The sequence below is a fragment of the Apium graveolens genome, chromosome 2, assembly GCF_009905375.1.
Source record: "Apium graveolens cultivar Ventura chromosome 2, ASM990537v1, whole genome shotgun sequence".
Lineage (NCBI taxonomy): Eukaryota > Viridiplantae > Streptophyta > Magnoliopsida > Apiales > Apiaceae > Apium > Apium graveolens.
The window spans coordinates 265,834,971-265,853,025 of NC_133648.1; the positions used below are offsets into that span (position 1 = coordinate 265,834,971).

Genomic DNA, 18,055 nt, shown 5'->3' on the forward strand with positions numbered 1-18,055 from the left:
TTCTTATTAGGAGTTTCAAGTTTACGTCATTTAATTCTCTCGTATATATAAAAGTAAAATATACGAATGGTTTTTATTTTTTTAAATACGAAAATCAATCAAATCGCTTATCAAGTAACAACTATAAACGAAATTTGTATGTTTTTGTTAGAAGACGCCCTTCAATTTATGATAATGCTTTTCCCCCTTCAACTTTTAATTTTGAGCGCATATCTTAAGTGGTTAAAAACTTATATCTTGTCGTCTTAGGTTCTGGTTCGATTCCCGCTCACAATTTGTTAGAATAGATACAGATTCTCGTTCACCCCCGACATTTGTTATAATAGATACTCAATTGTAAGACATATAAGCCAAAAAACAACATTTTAATTTTAACATAAGATCCAGAGAGATTCCTCACCCATCTCGTATTACTGCACAAGTGTCCCAGATCAGCTTTGCACAACCAGGTTACAAAGAGTTATGACGACGATCTTTTTGTAACCGTACTTTTAGGACACAAGTATAGACAATCTGGATTAACAAATTAAATAAAAAAATGTGGACCATCTGACAGCTGGATGACCGGAGATGTTAATCAAGAAAATTGCTCTCGAATAATATTTTTAATTTTAGATTGATAAAATTTAGCCGATAGGTAGAGTTTTTAACCAGTCAGGGGTCAGGTAAAAAGGATCACAAGTTCACTAACATTTCTTCAAATAAAGAGAGTAACGCATACACATTGACGACCCGGCCATAACTTTCCTATAACACAACTATTATCTATCTATCTATACTATATTATAATAGCCGGAATAGATATAATTTGATTCAACGGTTTAGTTCAACGATAATTTCCTAATTTTGATTATTACAAAATAGATAAATAGCGTTATATATCTAATAAACTACTAAATTATTAAACTACTACTAAATATAGTATACTTATCCTACTAAACTACGAACACAACTTATCCTATTATTAAAAGATATAAATAATAGTGTTACATATGTGCTAAACTAATAAATTGTTAAACTACTAGAAATAGTCTATTTATTATACTAAATTACGACCACATGTTATTCTATTATTTTTATTATAAATTTATAATTATTATATATTTATATAAATATTTTAAAAATATAATATAACTTAATAAATAAAAATTTAAAATATTAATGGAAACTCGTTCATCGCACGGGATTTATGCCGGTTTAATTAATGTTCGAACTTGTTATATTTTACACTGATCAGACAAATGGCTATGCAGTGAGTCAGCACACATACAATACTATTCTTTCATTGTATATTTGTATCTAATATATCCGCGAATACGCCAACTATAAATTGTTCGATTTGACAATTTAAACGATATCGTTACACTATAAGTCTGACTTTTCCGGCACCTTGGTTGTATGATTGTATCTAACTAACTTTAACGAATACTCTGTCTCCTAGAAAAAATAATAAATCTAGAACTGAGAATTGATTAAATCACAATTTCTTTAGTGTGTTCACGAATACATATTAAGCGCGAAATTTTATAAATTTAATTTATTGATTAATTTTTATATATTATTTTCTTCATCCCATATTATGTGTCTTTTTTTGACTAACATGTGGTTAAATTAATCAAGTTTTGATCAATAATTACGACAATTTTATGTATTATTTTAAAAAAAATAAAAATTTATTTGAAAGAGAATTAAATATATTTTCTAATAATACTAATTTTAAAATTTATTTAATTATATATTATTCATAATTTGTGATCAAAATTTAAATAATTTAACAGTAAACTAGGCAAAACAGGATACATAATATGAGATGAATTGAGTATTAATAATACATCTTTATAAATAAAAACTTAACTAATTAAAATAAGTTAAAATTATGAAATTCATGGGTAGCATATGTGCCTTAGGTATACACCATAAAATCGATTAAGTAAATAACTAACACTATCTAGTTCTTGCTTAGACTTTCAAACTAGGCGGTTTGAACACCATTATTCTTTTGTATCTGACTTATGAGTTACTTGCACCATTAAAACGTGTTACTATTTCACTAATCAATACACTTATCCATTAATCTCTAATTAAATAATTACAAGCCCAGTTCCCAGATCCTTCCTTTTTACATGCTATAAAGATGTTCCCTTCCTGATCACTCTTTTCATCCAAAGCAAAAGCTTTAATTTCTTGAAAACTTTGAATTTTAAAGCGCAGCAAAAACAAAAATTTATTTAAATAATATTATTAATAGTTTTAGAAAATGAAAACAACAAGCAACCAGAAGAAGTTGATAAGGATCATCACAATGCCCATTAGGGTTTTGAACAAAGGGAAAGACTTGTATGTAAGAAGCATGATGGATGTTGCTCAGAAACCTAGGTACGGAAGTAGCAACACGACGAGGCCAGTCAAAAAGGGACAAGTATTGTGGGACAGAGGCTTGTCGAAGAGCTTAAGTACAAGTGTCACCACTTCGAGATCCTCTAGTTATCGAAATGAAGATTTTGTTAGGGCTTATTCTACTAGTAATATGGGGTTTGAGATAGACTTCTACTTAGAACAACTTATAAAGGAGGAACAAGTGAAGAAGCTTAAAGAGTTGATGGAACGGAACAATTTTAGTAAATCGAAATCATTGAGAGCGGTATCGAAGAGTTATAGTAGTGTTGTAATGGGAAGAATTGATGAAGAAGATGAGGTAGAAGTGGTTAGTAGTACTAGCAATGGTGTTAGGAAAATTAAAGGATTGCATTCAAGAAGTAAGAGCTCTGTTCTTAGGAGAACAAGTAGTAATATTGGTGTGTTTTGAATTTTGATCATCTGTGTACGTTGATTTATTGATTTATTCTTTGTTTTTTTTTAATTTTGTTCATCTTTTCCTGGGTTGATCATATGATTAAATAGTCTACACAAAGAAGTTCCCTTTCAAATGTTTCAAAAATCCTCTTTTATCTTATGTGCGCTATGTTGCACGCTAATGCAAATAACTTGGATTGATCGTGATTGCTTATGTATTTTATAACTTAAGCCAAGCAAAAGAAAATATATGAGAATATTGATCTTTATAATTTACATTCTGGTAGTTACTTGGTACTGGTTTTTCTTGCTTTGTTTGTTCAGGAAAAGCTTATTTGCTTCTCTTGTTAAAAGATGAACTATTATGAACTTTAGTTACAATTGAATTATGTTATCTAATTTTCTATAAGAAGTATATCACAGTACGTAGTTGGTCGCTGGCGACTCTTGTGCATTATATTCTGATACAAATCAGTGTTCTGAAAAGCGTAAATTGGTCCTAATCGATGAGAAAACCTTTTAGCGGTTAAGCGGACGTTTAAACGGAATTTTAAGTAGGTCTATAAGTGGATAAATAATATTTATTTAAAATTTTATATATAATAATAATATGTGTAATACTAAAATAATGAAAGTAAATAAAGTATCAAGAATATAAATATAAATTTTTCTTAAAAACTTATATATTTTTATTTTTTTAATCAAGATCATTGTTTTATTAAAATAAAAATTAAAATTCAAAATTAAAAATTTGACAAGTTAAAATCGGTTTGACCGTTTAATGTCCGCTTAATCCGCTTAATTACCGCTTATTCCGTTTATAAGGCCGCTTAATCTTTAAAAACGCTTAATTCTTCGATTAGTATAAAATCGAAGCGCTTAATGGTCCGATTCCGCTTAGGCGGCCGCTTAATGCGCTTTTCAGAACACCGATACAAATAGCTAAGAAAATAAGAATGCTTTTTAATGCAATTATTTAATTTTTACCTTAAATTTTTGATGTAGGTAATGTATCAGGGCTTTCACTGTCTATTACTTTTAAGTTTTATTTCAGGTACATAGGTACATAGAAACTCGATAAATGAATACCTTTGTGACCAAAAAAAAAAAATTCATTTGGCGAGATTATTTATTTATCGATTATTGAATATAATATTTATTTATCGATAAATGAATAATAATTTATTTTGATGATATTTTTATACTTTTTTTTGTAATTATATCATTTTGTATATATTAAGTTCAAATGTACCTGATAGTTATAATTTTTATGCAAACTTTAATTACATTCATATTTTTAGAATTTTAGATTAGTTGTATATGCATGCATGGAGTAGATAAAGTGCACCGTACCATGTACTGAGACTACTGAGACTACTGTGTACATACATGTTAGTTAGAATTAAGATGTCTCCTCAATACCTCATATCAAGTTATATATAATTCTAAATTCTTACTGTATCTTTATAAGAGCATCTCCAAGGGTGCTAGCTAAAATGGTTAGCTAAAATAATATAAAATAATGATTATGTTAAATTTGCTGAATCTGTAAGGTGTTGTGCTCTAATGGTGTTAGGTATAATGGTTAGCTATATTTCAAAAACAGTATTTTATTATTTTGAAATTCAAATGATTATATTCCAACGGTCATATTTCAACGGCTATATTACAACGGCTATATTTCAACGGCTATATTCTAACGGCTATATTTTTATTCTTATAAATAGCAAAATTCAGAACTGAATAAAACACAAATTTCCATAAATTCAAATACATTCACACTTCTAAAATACTTTTTTGTAATGGAAAACACCACACGAATGATTCTTGATATTATGCAAGCGGAAGAAGAAGAGCATGAAGCAAGAATGAGAATGAGTGTTGCTTACCTTCGTCATCAACAAAGAGCAAATTCTGGCTCGCATCATGGTGGCTCCACAATGAATCATCGTGTAATTGATTGGAATAGAGAAGAAGGTCATGCTAGACTATATTGTGATTATTTTTCTGATATACCTACGTACACAAATACACAATTTCGTAGAAGATTTCGAATGCGTAGACCATTGTTTTTACGAATCGAAGAAGCGGTTACAACTCATGATAATTATTTCACTCAACGAACTGATGCTGTGGGAATGCGTGGACTATCATCACTCCAGAAAGTGACAGCTGCACTTAGGATGCTTGCATACGGAACGGCAGCTGATGCTGTTGATGATTATGTTCGAATTGGAGAAAGTACAGCAATAGAGAGTCTAAGAAGATTTGTTAAAGCAATCGTTAAAAAATAGCCCAGCATTCATCAGTAACTAATTAAACAAATGCCTAATTGTGCATAATCATCAACAACCCATCGCAAGTTATAAGTCATGGCTGCATTTTAGAATAAAACATAAGTGAAAAAAAATATTTAGTACCTTATCTTGTTCATTTGACCCACTTTGATTTCTTCCACAAATTTGGTTGTAAAATCCGATAAATTTGGCAACTTTTTCGTTGATTGTACACCATCTATTGCACAGCGAATTAGCAGTTCTTTCACTTGTAATTCCACCTTTATTTTCTTTAAAATATTTCCAAATTCTATTCCAATAACTCGTATGTGTCTGATTACTACCTTGCACTGGATCCATACTAATATTTAACCAACCCGAAATCAACAACATATCTTCTTCAATTAAAATTTTTTTTGACCTCTTGCCTTTTTTCTGTTTCGGAACCTCTGCTTGGGGTTGAGATTCAGGTATTTCTTGAGAAAATATCACTTCTTCAAATTGTGAAAATGAACCTTCTTCATTCAGTAAAGATATGAATGATCTTTCCATTTTCTACAATTAGAAAAGAAGATACCAATAATAAAAAAATGTCAAAAAAAATTTCCCAAATCTGCAAACCTAATTTGAGGAAGTTATGAAAATGAAAGTGATGGAATCATACCTTGCAGGAGCCGGCCAAAATACAGGAGAGAAAGAGAATACAGGAAAGGAGAATAGGAGAGAAAGAAGCGGGAGATGAGGTGGAGAGGGTTTCGCTAATGGACAGGGGATATGTAGATATAGAAGACCATAAACTATTAGCTATAATTTTAGCTATCTATACAAGAGCGTTGGAGTGCCTTTTTTTATATATATATTAGTTATTTTAATTGCCGCGTAGGCTAATATACCTAACAGACAACTCCGGTTGGAGTTGCTCTAACACAATCATATTACTATTTTGGTGTTCAATCTCCTATAATGGCTTCCAACGAGCAAAATCAAGGATCAGATGCATTTTGAGGAGGAAAGAAACAATCAACTTTGGAGGCATTTTTCGAAAAAATATGACTTATTAATGTGTTTGAAAATTAGTCATTGAATGAAATGTATTCATGATATATTATATAAATAAAAATATATTATTTGAAATATAATGATTATTCATTTATATTTACATAGGGCCTATAAAGACTTCATTTGTATTTATTCGTTAATGCATTAAGCGAAATTATTCGTTAAGCCCATTGGACCAAGTTGGGACCGAAGAAATTTATTCATTAGACGAGATTATTCATTTATCGAACATTCATTTATCGAGGTTCTATTGTAATGGGTACCGGAAAAGTACAGAAAGTAAAAACCAAACCGACAATGAAATCTCGGTTATATACGCTCGTGCTCAAATACTCATTTTTCATGCCATTTCTGTTAAATATACGATCCTATTGTGGCCTTACTCTATTATCTTAAAGTTTTAGATGAGCTGATTACTAAACATGGTATCAGAGTTTAGGTTGACGGGAGAACTAAGGTTCGATTCTCAGCCACCCCAACATTCTCACAATTTATTGTGGACAATAAAGACTTATTTGGGGTCTTCTTCTAACACCTAAGGTTTTAGAGGTGTACAAATTATCGAGTCTAATGCTAATTGAAGAGGACGTACAACTTTTCCCTAGCATAGGCAGGAGCCCACCAAATTTTCCGTCTCGGCTAATCATTGACATGTGACACCAGGGCAAACATCTACAGCCATAAAATCCTTTTTGATTAGTACAACCTTAGCTTCAATTATAAGCTCTGAATAAGTAGCAACAGAGGCAGATATAAAGAGAAACAGCAACAGCATCCAAAACAAGACTAAATAAGCAATCTAAAATCCTTACAAATGACCTGTAATGTCTATATATCACATTTTTTACTTATTTTTATTGAAATCCTACAATTTATATGCTCCCAGGATCAGGTAGTTGCTGCTGACACTCATTCACCTGTTATCAAGTTCCTCCCTGGTTTTCAAGGACCTCTTCCTTTTCATCTTCAAACCGGGTCTGCAACTACTGTCTCTGTGTGTAGAGTGTTTTGTGTTAGAATAATATAAGATCCCGGAAAGGGTCTTCCTCTAACACCTTGAGGTTTTAGAGCGACTGGTTCTTTATCATTTTGAGTGTTGCATTCTAATGTACATTACTTTTTTTTAAAACAAAGATGATGTTTGTCTGATAGGTATGTAGGGGTAGATGAATTAGAAGATGTGCAGTTGTTCTATTATTTTGTCGAGTCCGAAAGAAATCCAAAAGAGGATCCTCTTATTCTTTGGATGACCGGAGGCCCTGGCTGTTCTTCCGCATCTGCACTTGTTATGGAATTAGGTACACATGCATTTTCATATAACTTCGAGCTCCTGCAAGTACCTATTAAGGTTGAGTTTTGCTGCAAAAATTAAGAATGTCTAGAGATCTACTTTTAATGTGTAGAACAAATACTTATATCTTGCTTGCTGGTTGTTGCATGCGTCAATAAGCTCGCTCATTAAAAGCCGATTTTTAAGATTGTAACTTCCTCTGAAGTTTTCTTTTTATAATAACATCCTCCTTGGAATTGAGAGTAACAATTGATTTTGCAGGTCCATTATATTTTGAGCAAGTGAAATACAATGGCACTTTGCCCACCGTGGTCTTAAATCACAACTCATGGACAAAGGTGTGTCAAATATATCCTCACTTGTATACCATCAAATTAAGGTTTTGCTTATTAGATTTCTAATAATTTTTTTAGTAATTTTACTTGCAAGAATACTCTAAAACTAAGTCACTTTATAATTCTAATGTGATAGGGAATGAGTTCAATTCCTGCAATCTTGTGCATTGGTTTAAGTTCCTTTTTCTTGTTCAAAATCTGGCAGTCTTGTGCCGCCGCATGTTCTTGCTTTCTTTATCTTTATCTGGATCCTGACTATATTGGACAGAAAATGCTTGTCTGAAACTTCAAGAAAACATTAAAAATACAGTGGTTTTGAATTTTAATTATTTCCAGTCAACTGAGGACTACTCATGGAACTTGTAGGTCCCCAGAAGGTCAAGCAGTCTTTTTTTTAAAAGTTTGCATTTGATGATTTTGTGGCTGAATTTTCAAATAATTTGCAGAACACTGAACTCCTATGGCTAGTTCTATGTTTATGCAATTTTACTGATGAGAACGACAATGCACGTTTTTCAGATAGCGAGTATTATATTCTTGGACTTGCCAGTTGGTACTGGATTTTCTTACGGAAGAACATCCACTGCTTCTAGCTCTACTGACAGCCAAGCATGCGCTCAAGCTGTCCAATTCTTAAGAAAGGTAAGGAGCCTGTTCAGGAAAAGCTTGATTCTTTTCTTGTTATAAATATGCAATATCTCATAAACTTTATAAGTTCATATGTCAAATCAATGTTAAGTTTTACTTCTAATCAAAATATTTCACAGTGGTTAGATGGTCATAGTGAATTTCTTTCAAATCCATTCTATGTTGCTGGAGACTCTTATGCCGGGATACTTGTTCCAATTATCACACAAATGATCTCAAACGGTAAGTCTGAATGGACTCTCAGAAATCAAAGAACACACACAAGAATTTTTATGAATATTTTGTTATAAAAATATCTAATTGTTATCTTAATGCAGAAAATGAAGCAGGCCTTGAACCACCTATCAATCTTAAGGTTTGTCAATGTCAATATTAAAAAAAAAATCTGTTTCAAGTCCTAACGTGTGCTTCTGACATGCAATTTCAGGGTTACTTACTTGGAAATCCTAAAACATACCCTGCCGAGGAAAATGTTTCCATTTCTTTTTCTCATGGAATGGGAAGTATATCTGATGAACTTTATGAGGTCTTGTATTCATGATAGCTTCAGATTCTTGGGTTGATGAATAATAAATGTCAATAACTTAACCAAAACTTTACTGATTACTTTATCAGTCATTGAGGAGAAGTTGTGGGTTGGATGTTCAGAAACCTGATCCTGACAGTGTAGAATGTTCGCTCAGTTTAGAGACGTTCAAGAAGGTTAGCTGCTAACGCAAAAGTTTGCTAAATTTTTGAAGGTTTAGGTTTATAACTTGGTATAAATTCAATATGTTTGTAGCTCACAGATGGTCTTGATCACCAACATATTTTGGAGTATCACTGTGGCGAAGATTTTTCTCCTGAACTGCGTAGATCACTGTCTGATGGAAAGAGGGCTGTTGTAGTTGGACTTGGAGAGACTTCACTTTCAGTGCTTAAGTGTCGTGTATGGCTTCCTCCTTGAATTGCACACTCTCACTAAAAACAAAATTTAATGTATCGGAATGAGGGGTGGCAAGCCATGGCCATGGCCCCAAATCCGGAACTTTTTAAATAGTTGAAATTAATCATTCTAAAGTTATATAACATTAGATTTTAAATCATATTTTTTTTTAAATCTCAAATCCTACTTAGAATTGATGAAAACTACACTTATTTCCATTTACCATTTAGCACATAATGAAGACATGAGGATTGTGATCCAAATATTCATTTTAAAAGTTATTTCAAGTACAGGTAGTGTGACAGTATCCTTTTATGGTTTCTAATTTAAACAACTCATTAAGGCGGGATAACTGATTAAAAAAAGAAGCTGAAAGAGTTGATCAAAAGGTAAGACTTTAATTTGCAACGGAAAGTATTGATGAAGGAAAATGCAGGATGAAGGACGATGGCTTTCTGTTTACTGGTTTAACGATGAGAGTGTTCAGAAAGCGTTGCATATCAGAAAGGTATTCCACTCACGCGTTTTTTAACTTAAAGGATAGAAGTTTAGCGTTAACAGAAACTTCCATACAGGGTACCACAGGGACATGGATAAGATGCAAGCAGAACATTGTGGCTTTTGAAACTCTGATTCGGGATGTCAGACCATATCATGCGAATCTCAGTACAAAGGGTTATAGATCTCTTGTATACAGGTCAGTTCATATGCTATGTATTGTGAAAATTTGTACTGAATCTGTGATATTTGTAGAGATATATAAGTATTTCTCCTGCAGACCTGGAATAATCCTGATTTTAAAGTCTAGTTTTTAGAATAATTGTAACGTTTGTGCAGAGTGGAAGAGTTCTTGAGATTTAACTGGTACGATATGTACTCAATGTTAATCAGAGGTTTTGCGCAGACTTGACTGAATGTCTTCAAGTATGCAGAACAAAAATCACTTATACGTGTTGATATATTACAAAAATTAAAACCAAAAAGCTATTGGAAGTTAAACTTCAAGAACTTCAGTCAGAAGAACTGATTAAACAATAATGCCCGCACAAACTCAAACCCTTTCTCTAACATCTGCTTGATGTTTTTTACTGATCAACAGCGGTGATCATGATTTTTATGTACCATTTCAATCCACTCAAACTTGGATAAGAGAGCTTAACTACTCCATTGTTGATGACTGGCGACCGTGGATTGTGGAAGGCCAATTTGCTGGGTAATTAACACTACTTGTTGCTTGTTTATACTCTCTGAGCACTGACTCGACCTAAAATCAAGAAATACTAATTTCTGTTATCTTTTTTTGTGGCTCTACAGTTACACAAGGTCTTACTCAAACAAAATGACATTTGCTACTGTGAAAGTAAGAAATCTATCAACTTTTGTCTATTTACTAAATATTTTTCCCAGTCGAGAATCTATTATCGTTATTGCAGACCTATTATGTTATTCAGGGAGGAGGTCATACAGCTCCAGAATACCGGCCTGCAGAATGTTATGTTATGTTTGAAAGATGGATTTCGGAAAAACCTCTATGAACACTGTCTACAATTGAGAATATAATCAACGTCTACTATTCAGCATACCTAGTGCTGACAATAAATATATGCTCATACAAGTTTGTTCCAATAAAACTTGATCTTGCAAAATGTCTTCCATCCATTATGACTCCAGATTCTTGGATGAATGTAAATGTCAATAGCAATAATTACTTTATCGCGCTTATATAAGATTCATTAAGGAGATGTTGTGAGTTCTATTATCAAAAATCAAATTCGACAGTGTAGAATATTCGATCACATGGCTTAGATGGTTGATGACTTGATGCTTATTTCTAATTACACACACTCACACGTCCACCTTGTTTTTGACAAGATTCAAAACCTCGACATCCAGTAAAAGGAGAGAGAGAAATACCACTATCCCAAGAGGTGTTGAGTATGACTTGATGTTAATTACTTGGACTAGATCAGTAGAAATATTTATACAAAAATTGTCCTATGGAATTAATGCAGATCATATTTGGAGAAACATTACTTCATCTCATTTACTCTTGTTTCTAATTATAATTTCCAGATATGTGAAGCTGCGTGTCTGCATTCTTATATCTAAAAAAGCTTTGGCTGCTCTTGCACAATGCCATCCAAATGTGACAACCAATGAGATTTCACAGGAAAATTTCAGAATTTGCTCACAACTGATGAGAACTCACTTCCATCCACCATTCAAGACATCAAGATTTTGCATAGTCTTAATTGAAATAAGTTTTTAAAATAAATCGATTCGATATTTCAAATAATAATAATATCAATGGAAGGAGTAATATAAGCTAAAAAAATAAGTCAAAAAGATTTTTTTTTATCGTAAGGAACCCGCAGCAGCTACCCTTCGAGTGCGCACTGGGTAAATCCACGGCTCACGCAATAGCCTGCAAATCACGTGAATAAAGGTAAACAGCATGCTAGGAAGATAAGTAAAAAAGGAACTTCTAATTTCAACATACGTTAGGTGATAACATAATAATACTTATTTTTAGAGAGTGTGATAAAATACCGTTTTCGAAATAGTATTTTTAAAATTATATTTGCTAGGATCGAAAAACGCTTTCTTTTAGGCATCAATAAGCATTTTCGAAATTTTCAAAGTAAAAATTTTATTTTTCCCATCTCAAATTTCAAGTTAAGAGACAAAATAAATAGTCTCTCGGACATGTTCAAAGTATTTAATCAGCATTTGCATCATTTGTTACAATGTATAAAACATTGAAAAAATTAAGAGAACTTTACAAATGGCCAGTACTACTATCTTTCTATTCTATTCCTTGGTTCTTGTTGTGGGAATGCTGTCATATATCTTCCACCAGGTAGTTGCAGACTCTCATTCAGAAGTGATCAAGTTCCTCCCTGGATTCGAAGGACCCCTTCCTTTTCAACTTCAAACAGGGTCAGCTACCGCGCTGTGTGTGTTTAAATGCATTGCAAGCTGATGACTATATGTTTGATGCTGTGATATTCTTAGGATAATTATGGTGTTTGTCTTGTCAGGTATGTTGGGGTGGATGAATCAGAGGATGTGCAGTTGTTTTATTATTTTGTCAAGTCCGAGAGAAATCCAAAACAGGTTCCTGTTCTTCTATGGATGACAGGAGGCCCTGGTTGTTCTTCCTTCTCTGCTCTTGCTAATGAAATAGGTACATGTCCATTCTTATTGATATTATCAATAATATCCATTCAAACCAACTGAATGCCTTCTGCGTCGAAGCTGCTGAAATATTAAAAATGTGTAGATTATATCAGCTTAGGGCTTAATATCTTTGGCTATGCTGCTGATCATGGTTAAGTGCAGGTCCAATTTATTTTGAGCTGGTGATATACAATGGGAGTTTGCCTACCGTGATCTTAAATCCCAACACATGGACGAAGGTGTGTTGTTTATGCACTAAATATATTCTCACTTGGTTGGTGTGATAGTCGAGTGTTTACTTGTTATTCCACTAGATCACGGGCTCAAATTGGAATTGTGGAAACAGTCTTATGAACTAAACTTTTAAATATTACATTGTTTGTAGATAGCTAGTATAATATTTTTGGACTTGTCAGTCGGTACTGGTTTCTCTTATGGCAGAACATCCATTGCTTCTGGCTCTAACGATAGCCAAGCATGTGCTCAAGCCGTCCAGTTTTTAAGGAAGGTGAGGAATTTATTCAGGAAAATCTTAATCCTGCTCTTGTTAAAAATGAAATGTGCAAGTCATTTCCAAAATGTGGTTTCTAAAAGAATTATTACACAGTGGATAGTTAGTCATCCTGAATTCCGTTCAAATCCCTTCTATGTTGCTGGAGACTCTTATGCCGGTATATTTGTTCCAATAGTCACTCAGATGATCTCAAATGGTAAGCCTGCATAAACCTGGGTAAAAACAAATATGTAAAAATTCAAGAAGTTTTTGAAAACTATTATGAAATTGCCATTTTGATTTAGGAAATGAAGCAGGCGTTGAACCGTCAATTAATCTTAAGGTACGTTAATATTAGCCTGGAACTTGTAGTGGGAAACCATCGACGAAGTTCCTAATGTTTGCGTCTGACATGCAATTTCAGGGTTACCTAGCTGGAAATCCTATAGCATTTTCTACTGAATCAAACTTTCAAATACCTTTTTCCCATGGAATGGGACTTATCTCAGATGAACTTTATGAGGTTAGCATAAAGAAAATTTTCTCCAGAAGACCAGATTATTTGATAAACATATGTGTCAATAGCTTACTAATAACTTTGCTGATTACTAACATCAGTCATTGAGGAGTAGTTGCGGATTTGATTATCTGAAATCAATTTCTGACAGTGCAGAATGTTCAAGCTGTTTAGAGGCTTTTGAGAAGGTTTTCTACTCATCTTATGTCGGGGGAAATATTGCCATACTTGATGTTTATAACTTGGTTTAAATTCATTACATGTTCTTCGCAGTGTACCAATGGACTTAATAAGTACAATATTCTGGATAAGAATTGTCCTGAAGATGCACCTCAGCTGCGCAGATCATTGTCTGATGAAAAAAGAGCTTTCATACATAGATTTGAAGAGACGTCGCTTTCTGCACTCTCGGTATCTGATTGTCGTGTATAACCTTCTCCTTGACTTGCATTGTCCTCTCAATTGTAACTTCATTCCTTTTGCTCTTCTTCCATAACTATTTCTTGCAGATATGTGAAACTGCAGTTCTATGTCTAAAACTAAGACCTAATACTTAGGTTGCTGTTTTTGTTCTTCGGCAAGTAGTCATTAACTGCTTTAAGATCAAGACTATTGCCATTGTGATATACAACCAATAAATGAAACAAAAACACTATATCTACATATGTTGTAGTATACATTTTGACCATCATAGACCATCTTTACAGTTTTTTCTCCATTCAGCACACAGCAAAATTTGGCATAAATGTTTAAATTGCAGGTTGATGCACGCTGGCTTTTTGGGCCCTGGATTAATGATGAGAAAGTTCAAAACGCCCTGCACATCAGAAAGGTACCATAGGGACATGGGTGACATGCAACAGTGATAGTTTGGATTTTGATACTCTAATTTGGGATGTGAGACCATATCATGCAAACCTCAGCACAAAGGGTTATAAATCTCTCATATACAGGTCGGTTCATACATTTTAGCAGCAGTAATAGCTTGGGTGAGGTTGTGTGGAGAACCTATTATGAAATCAATAAATCGACTAGTTTTGACTTGTGACTAAGATGCACAGACTTGCAACTAAGATTCTTCAAGTAAACACATATTTCAGATATTAAATTTATCTTGATAAAAAGGACTCTTCAGTGAATCACTTTACTAGAAGCAACTGATTTAGCATAATGCACAAGCAAGCACAGTAGAACGCAGACAAACCAGACCTTGCACATAGTTAAATTCTTTTCCTGGTGATCCACAGTGGGGACCATGATTTTGTCATACCATTTCAATCTACTCAAGCATGGATACGAGATCTAAACTACTCTATAATCGATGACTGGCGACCATGGATTGTCAAAGATCAAATTTCCGGGTGAGTATGCTGAGTAGATTCACGTTGCTCATTGCCAATTTATACTAATACTATCTATGAGTACTGAGTAGACATGAAATCAAGAAAGATTAATTTCGGTTATCTGTCTGTGGCTTTGCAGTTACACCAGGGCTTACTCTAACAAAATGACATTTGCTACTGTGAAGGCAAGAATATTATTAACTTTTGTCTATTTGATCAACTACATCATATATTTCTTAGTTAATAGTGTTAGAGAATGACCCTTTCCAAAGCTCAGACTACGGCCCGTGATCCACTTTTCAACACATAAATGGGTTTTCGAGTGAGGGAAAATGTTAGAATAATATAAGATCCCGGAAAGGGTCTTTCTCTACCACCTTAAGGTTTTAGATGAGCTGGTTGCTCAACAAATAATTTGTTTCATATAATCTACACATGCTTCTTCTCTCTCGTTTTCAGGGGGCTGGCCATACAGCTCCAGAATACCGGCCTCCAGAATGTTATGCAATGTTCGAGAGATGGATATCAGACAAACCTCTATGAACATTGTCAATTTTACTATGTGAAATCAGACTGAGAAAATAAATGTGTCTATTCTACAGCTACCTACTGTGCTGTTTTCATACGTAACAACTGAGGAGGGCAGCTGCCCCGCTTGCCATCATTTCAATTTTCACAAGAATTTCAACACTTGAAAATAAGGCGGACTTGTAATTTAAGAATATTAAAAAGTACATGAATATATATATATATATTTCAGGGTTACCAAGCTGAAATCTGCAGCTAGATCAGTCAAAATTTTCGATTTTTCTCTCATGGAATGCGGGCTTATATAAAAATAAAGCTGCGTAAATGGCTACTTAATTATAGTCGACCACAGGGACATGGCATAACTTGGCTTTTGGCATAACTTGGCTTTTGTAAATCTTGTTGAATACAGTAGACTATTACAGTAAAACCTCTATAAATTAATATAGTTGGGACCGGAGAATTCTATTAATTTAGAGAGGTATTAATTAATCGATAAATTAATAATTATTAATTTATAGAGAATTTTCGGTAGCAAACAAAATTAACTTTTGATTAAATTTTTATTCACATAAATTTAAATAAAATGAATTGTACAATTTATATTTTATACTTAATTCAATTAATTCAATGTATATGAATTTAGAAAGTACAATATATTAGATTCAAAGTCCATGTAGTGTATAAGTTGAATTCATTGTATTTTACATAGAAAATATTCATTGTATATTAGGAAAATTCAAAGTACATGAATTAATTTAATTCATTGTATTTTACATAGAAAGTATTCAATGTATGTGTAGTCATAAAATATATTATATATACTGTATATACTAGATTGGGGAAAAAATTATACAAACAAAACAATGGCTTCTCATCTAAAAGGTGTCACAAAATCAACAATGACGGATGAAGCAAGAAAAGCATTATGTGTATAAAAGAGAAAATTCATCATGCACTCAAAAAGATCTCCAGTTGTGGCTCGAGAATAAGTTTCATCTAAAAGTTAGTCAAGGTACAATATCAAATACACTGAAAAGGTCAGCAGACTATCTTGCAGCTAATTACTTAGAGAAAAGAAAAGATACTAAGCGACATAAACCAGCAAAATATCCATATATGGAGAAGGTTCTCTATGAATGGTTTCTCCAGTACCAAGATCGTGTTAATATGACAGGAGAGCTAATTTTAGAGAAGGCAAAAGAGATCATGAAAATTTTATACCCTCAACAAGATCAGGAGCACACTTTTTCTCAAGGTTGGCTTGAGAAATTCAAGTTAAGACATGGTATTAAGTCATTTCGTCGCTTTGGAGAAAGTGGTTCCGTTGATGTACAGGACATGGAGAAGAAACTGGAGTCCATAAGGGAAAAAATAAACCAATTCCCTATGAAAGATGTTTTTAACATGGACGAAACTGGTTTGTTTTACAGGTTACAAGCTGATCACTCTCTTGCTACGAAACAACTTGAAGGAAGAAAACAAGACAAAGAAAGGCTCACGGTTGTTATATGTTGCAATGAAGATGGCTCTGAAAAAATTCCTTTATGGATTATTGGAAAGTATGCAAAGCCACGGTGCTTCAAGAATGTTAACATGGGCAGCTTGAATTGTCATTATCGTGCAAACAAAAGAGCTTGGATGACTAGTGTACTTTTTGATGAATACATTCGTTGGTTTGATAGCCAAATGCAAGGCAGAAGAATTTTGTTTGTGGTAGATAACTGTCCACCACATCCAAAAAATATTGAAGGACTACAAAATGTTGAGTTGTACTTCCTGCCACCTAACATGACATCAAAAATCCAACCTTGTGATGCAGGAATTATAAGAGCTTTCAAGATGCACTATCGCAGGAGATTTTATCGTGGGTTATTAGAAGGTTATGAGTTGGGACAATCTGATCCAGGAAAGATTAATGTTTTGGATGCTATCAATTATGCAGTCGCGACGTGGACGACAAATGTAAAACAAGAGTCAATAGCAAGGTGCTTTCAACATTGCAAAATTCGTTCCATAGATGAAGTTTCGAGCAATTTAAATGAACATACAACTCCGGAAGAATACATTCATGAACTTGAGGTGATGATTAAGGATCTAGGTTATCGTAATAAAATGGATGTTAATAACTTCTTAGATTATCCGGGTGAAAATGAATCATGTTCCGAGGTCCAGAGTATAGAAGAGATTGCAAACACCATCCTTGAAAATAGTGTTGAAGATGATCTTGAAGACGATACAACACCGTTGGAGCCGGTTACACGTAAAGAAGCACTCAAGGCATAAAAAATGCTTAATAACTTTTTGATGCAACATGAAAGCACCACACCCGAGATTTTGGATGCAATAAGGAAGATTAGGGATGAGCTTCATGTTGATTTAAATTATATGAAAAAGCAAACTACAATTGAATCATATTTTACAAAGATGTAATAGCTATATTTTTATGAATATAAGGGAATTATTAATTTATAGTTTTATTGGGACCATATTTTTATACAGGGTTTTCAAAAAAATTATTATCTTATTATCTTATCGAAATTGATCATTTTTTGAACTGGCCCAAGTCGGGACCGGACAAAATTATTAATTTAGAGAGATTATTAATTAATCGAGTATTAATTTACAGAGGTTTTACTGTATATAGTTAACTAAAATTATGGAAAA

General features: G+C 33.1%; 1 protein-coding gene and 1 pseudogene across 1 annotated transcript; both read left to right on the top strand.

Moving 5' to 3' along the window:
* Positions 1-6,821: 6,821 nt before the first annotated feature.
* LOC141708436 (uncharacterized) lies at positions 6,822-15,584 on the top strand (annotated as a pseudogene).
* A 713-nt stretch (positions 15,585-16,297) lies between these two features.
* Positions 16,298-17,674, top strand: LOC141700511 (ARS-binding protein 1-like). The gene has a single exon (XM_074504258.1). It carries the CDS (start codon positions 16,298-16,300, stop codon positions 17,672-17,674), a length of 1,377 nt encoding a protein of 458 aa, XP_074360359.1.
* Positions 17,675-18,055: the final 381 nt, after the last annotated feature.

Bases quoted from the DNA above. Each gene is read 5' to 3' on its own strand.
- LOC141700511 (XM_074504258.1), top strand. From the start codon at position 16,298: ATGAAGCAAGAAAAGCATTATGTGTATAAAAGAGAAAATTCATCATGC.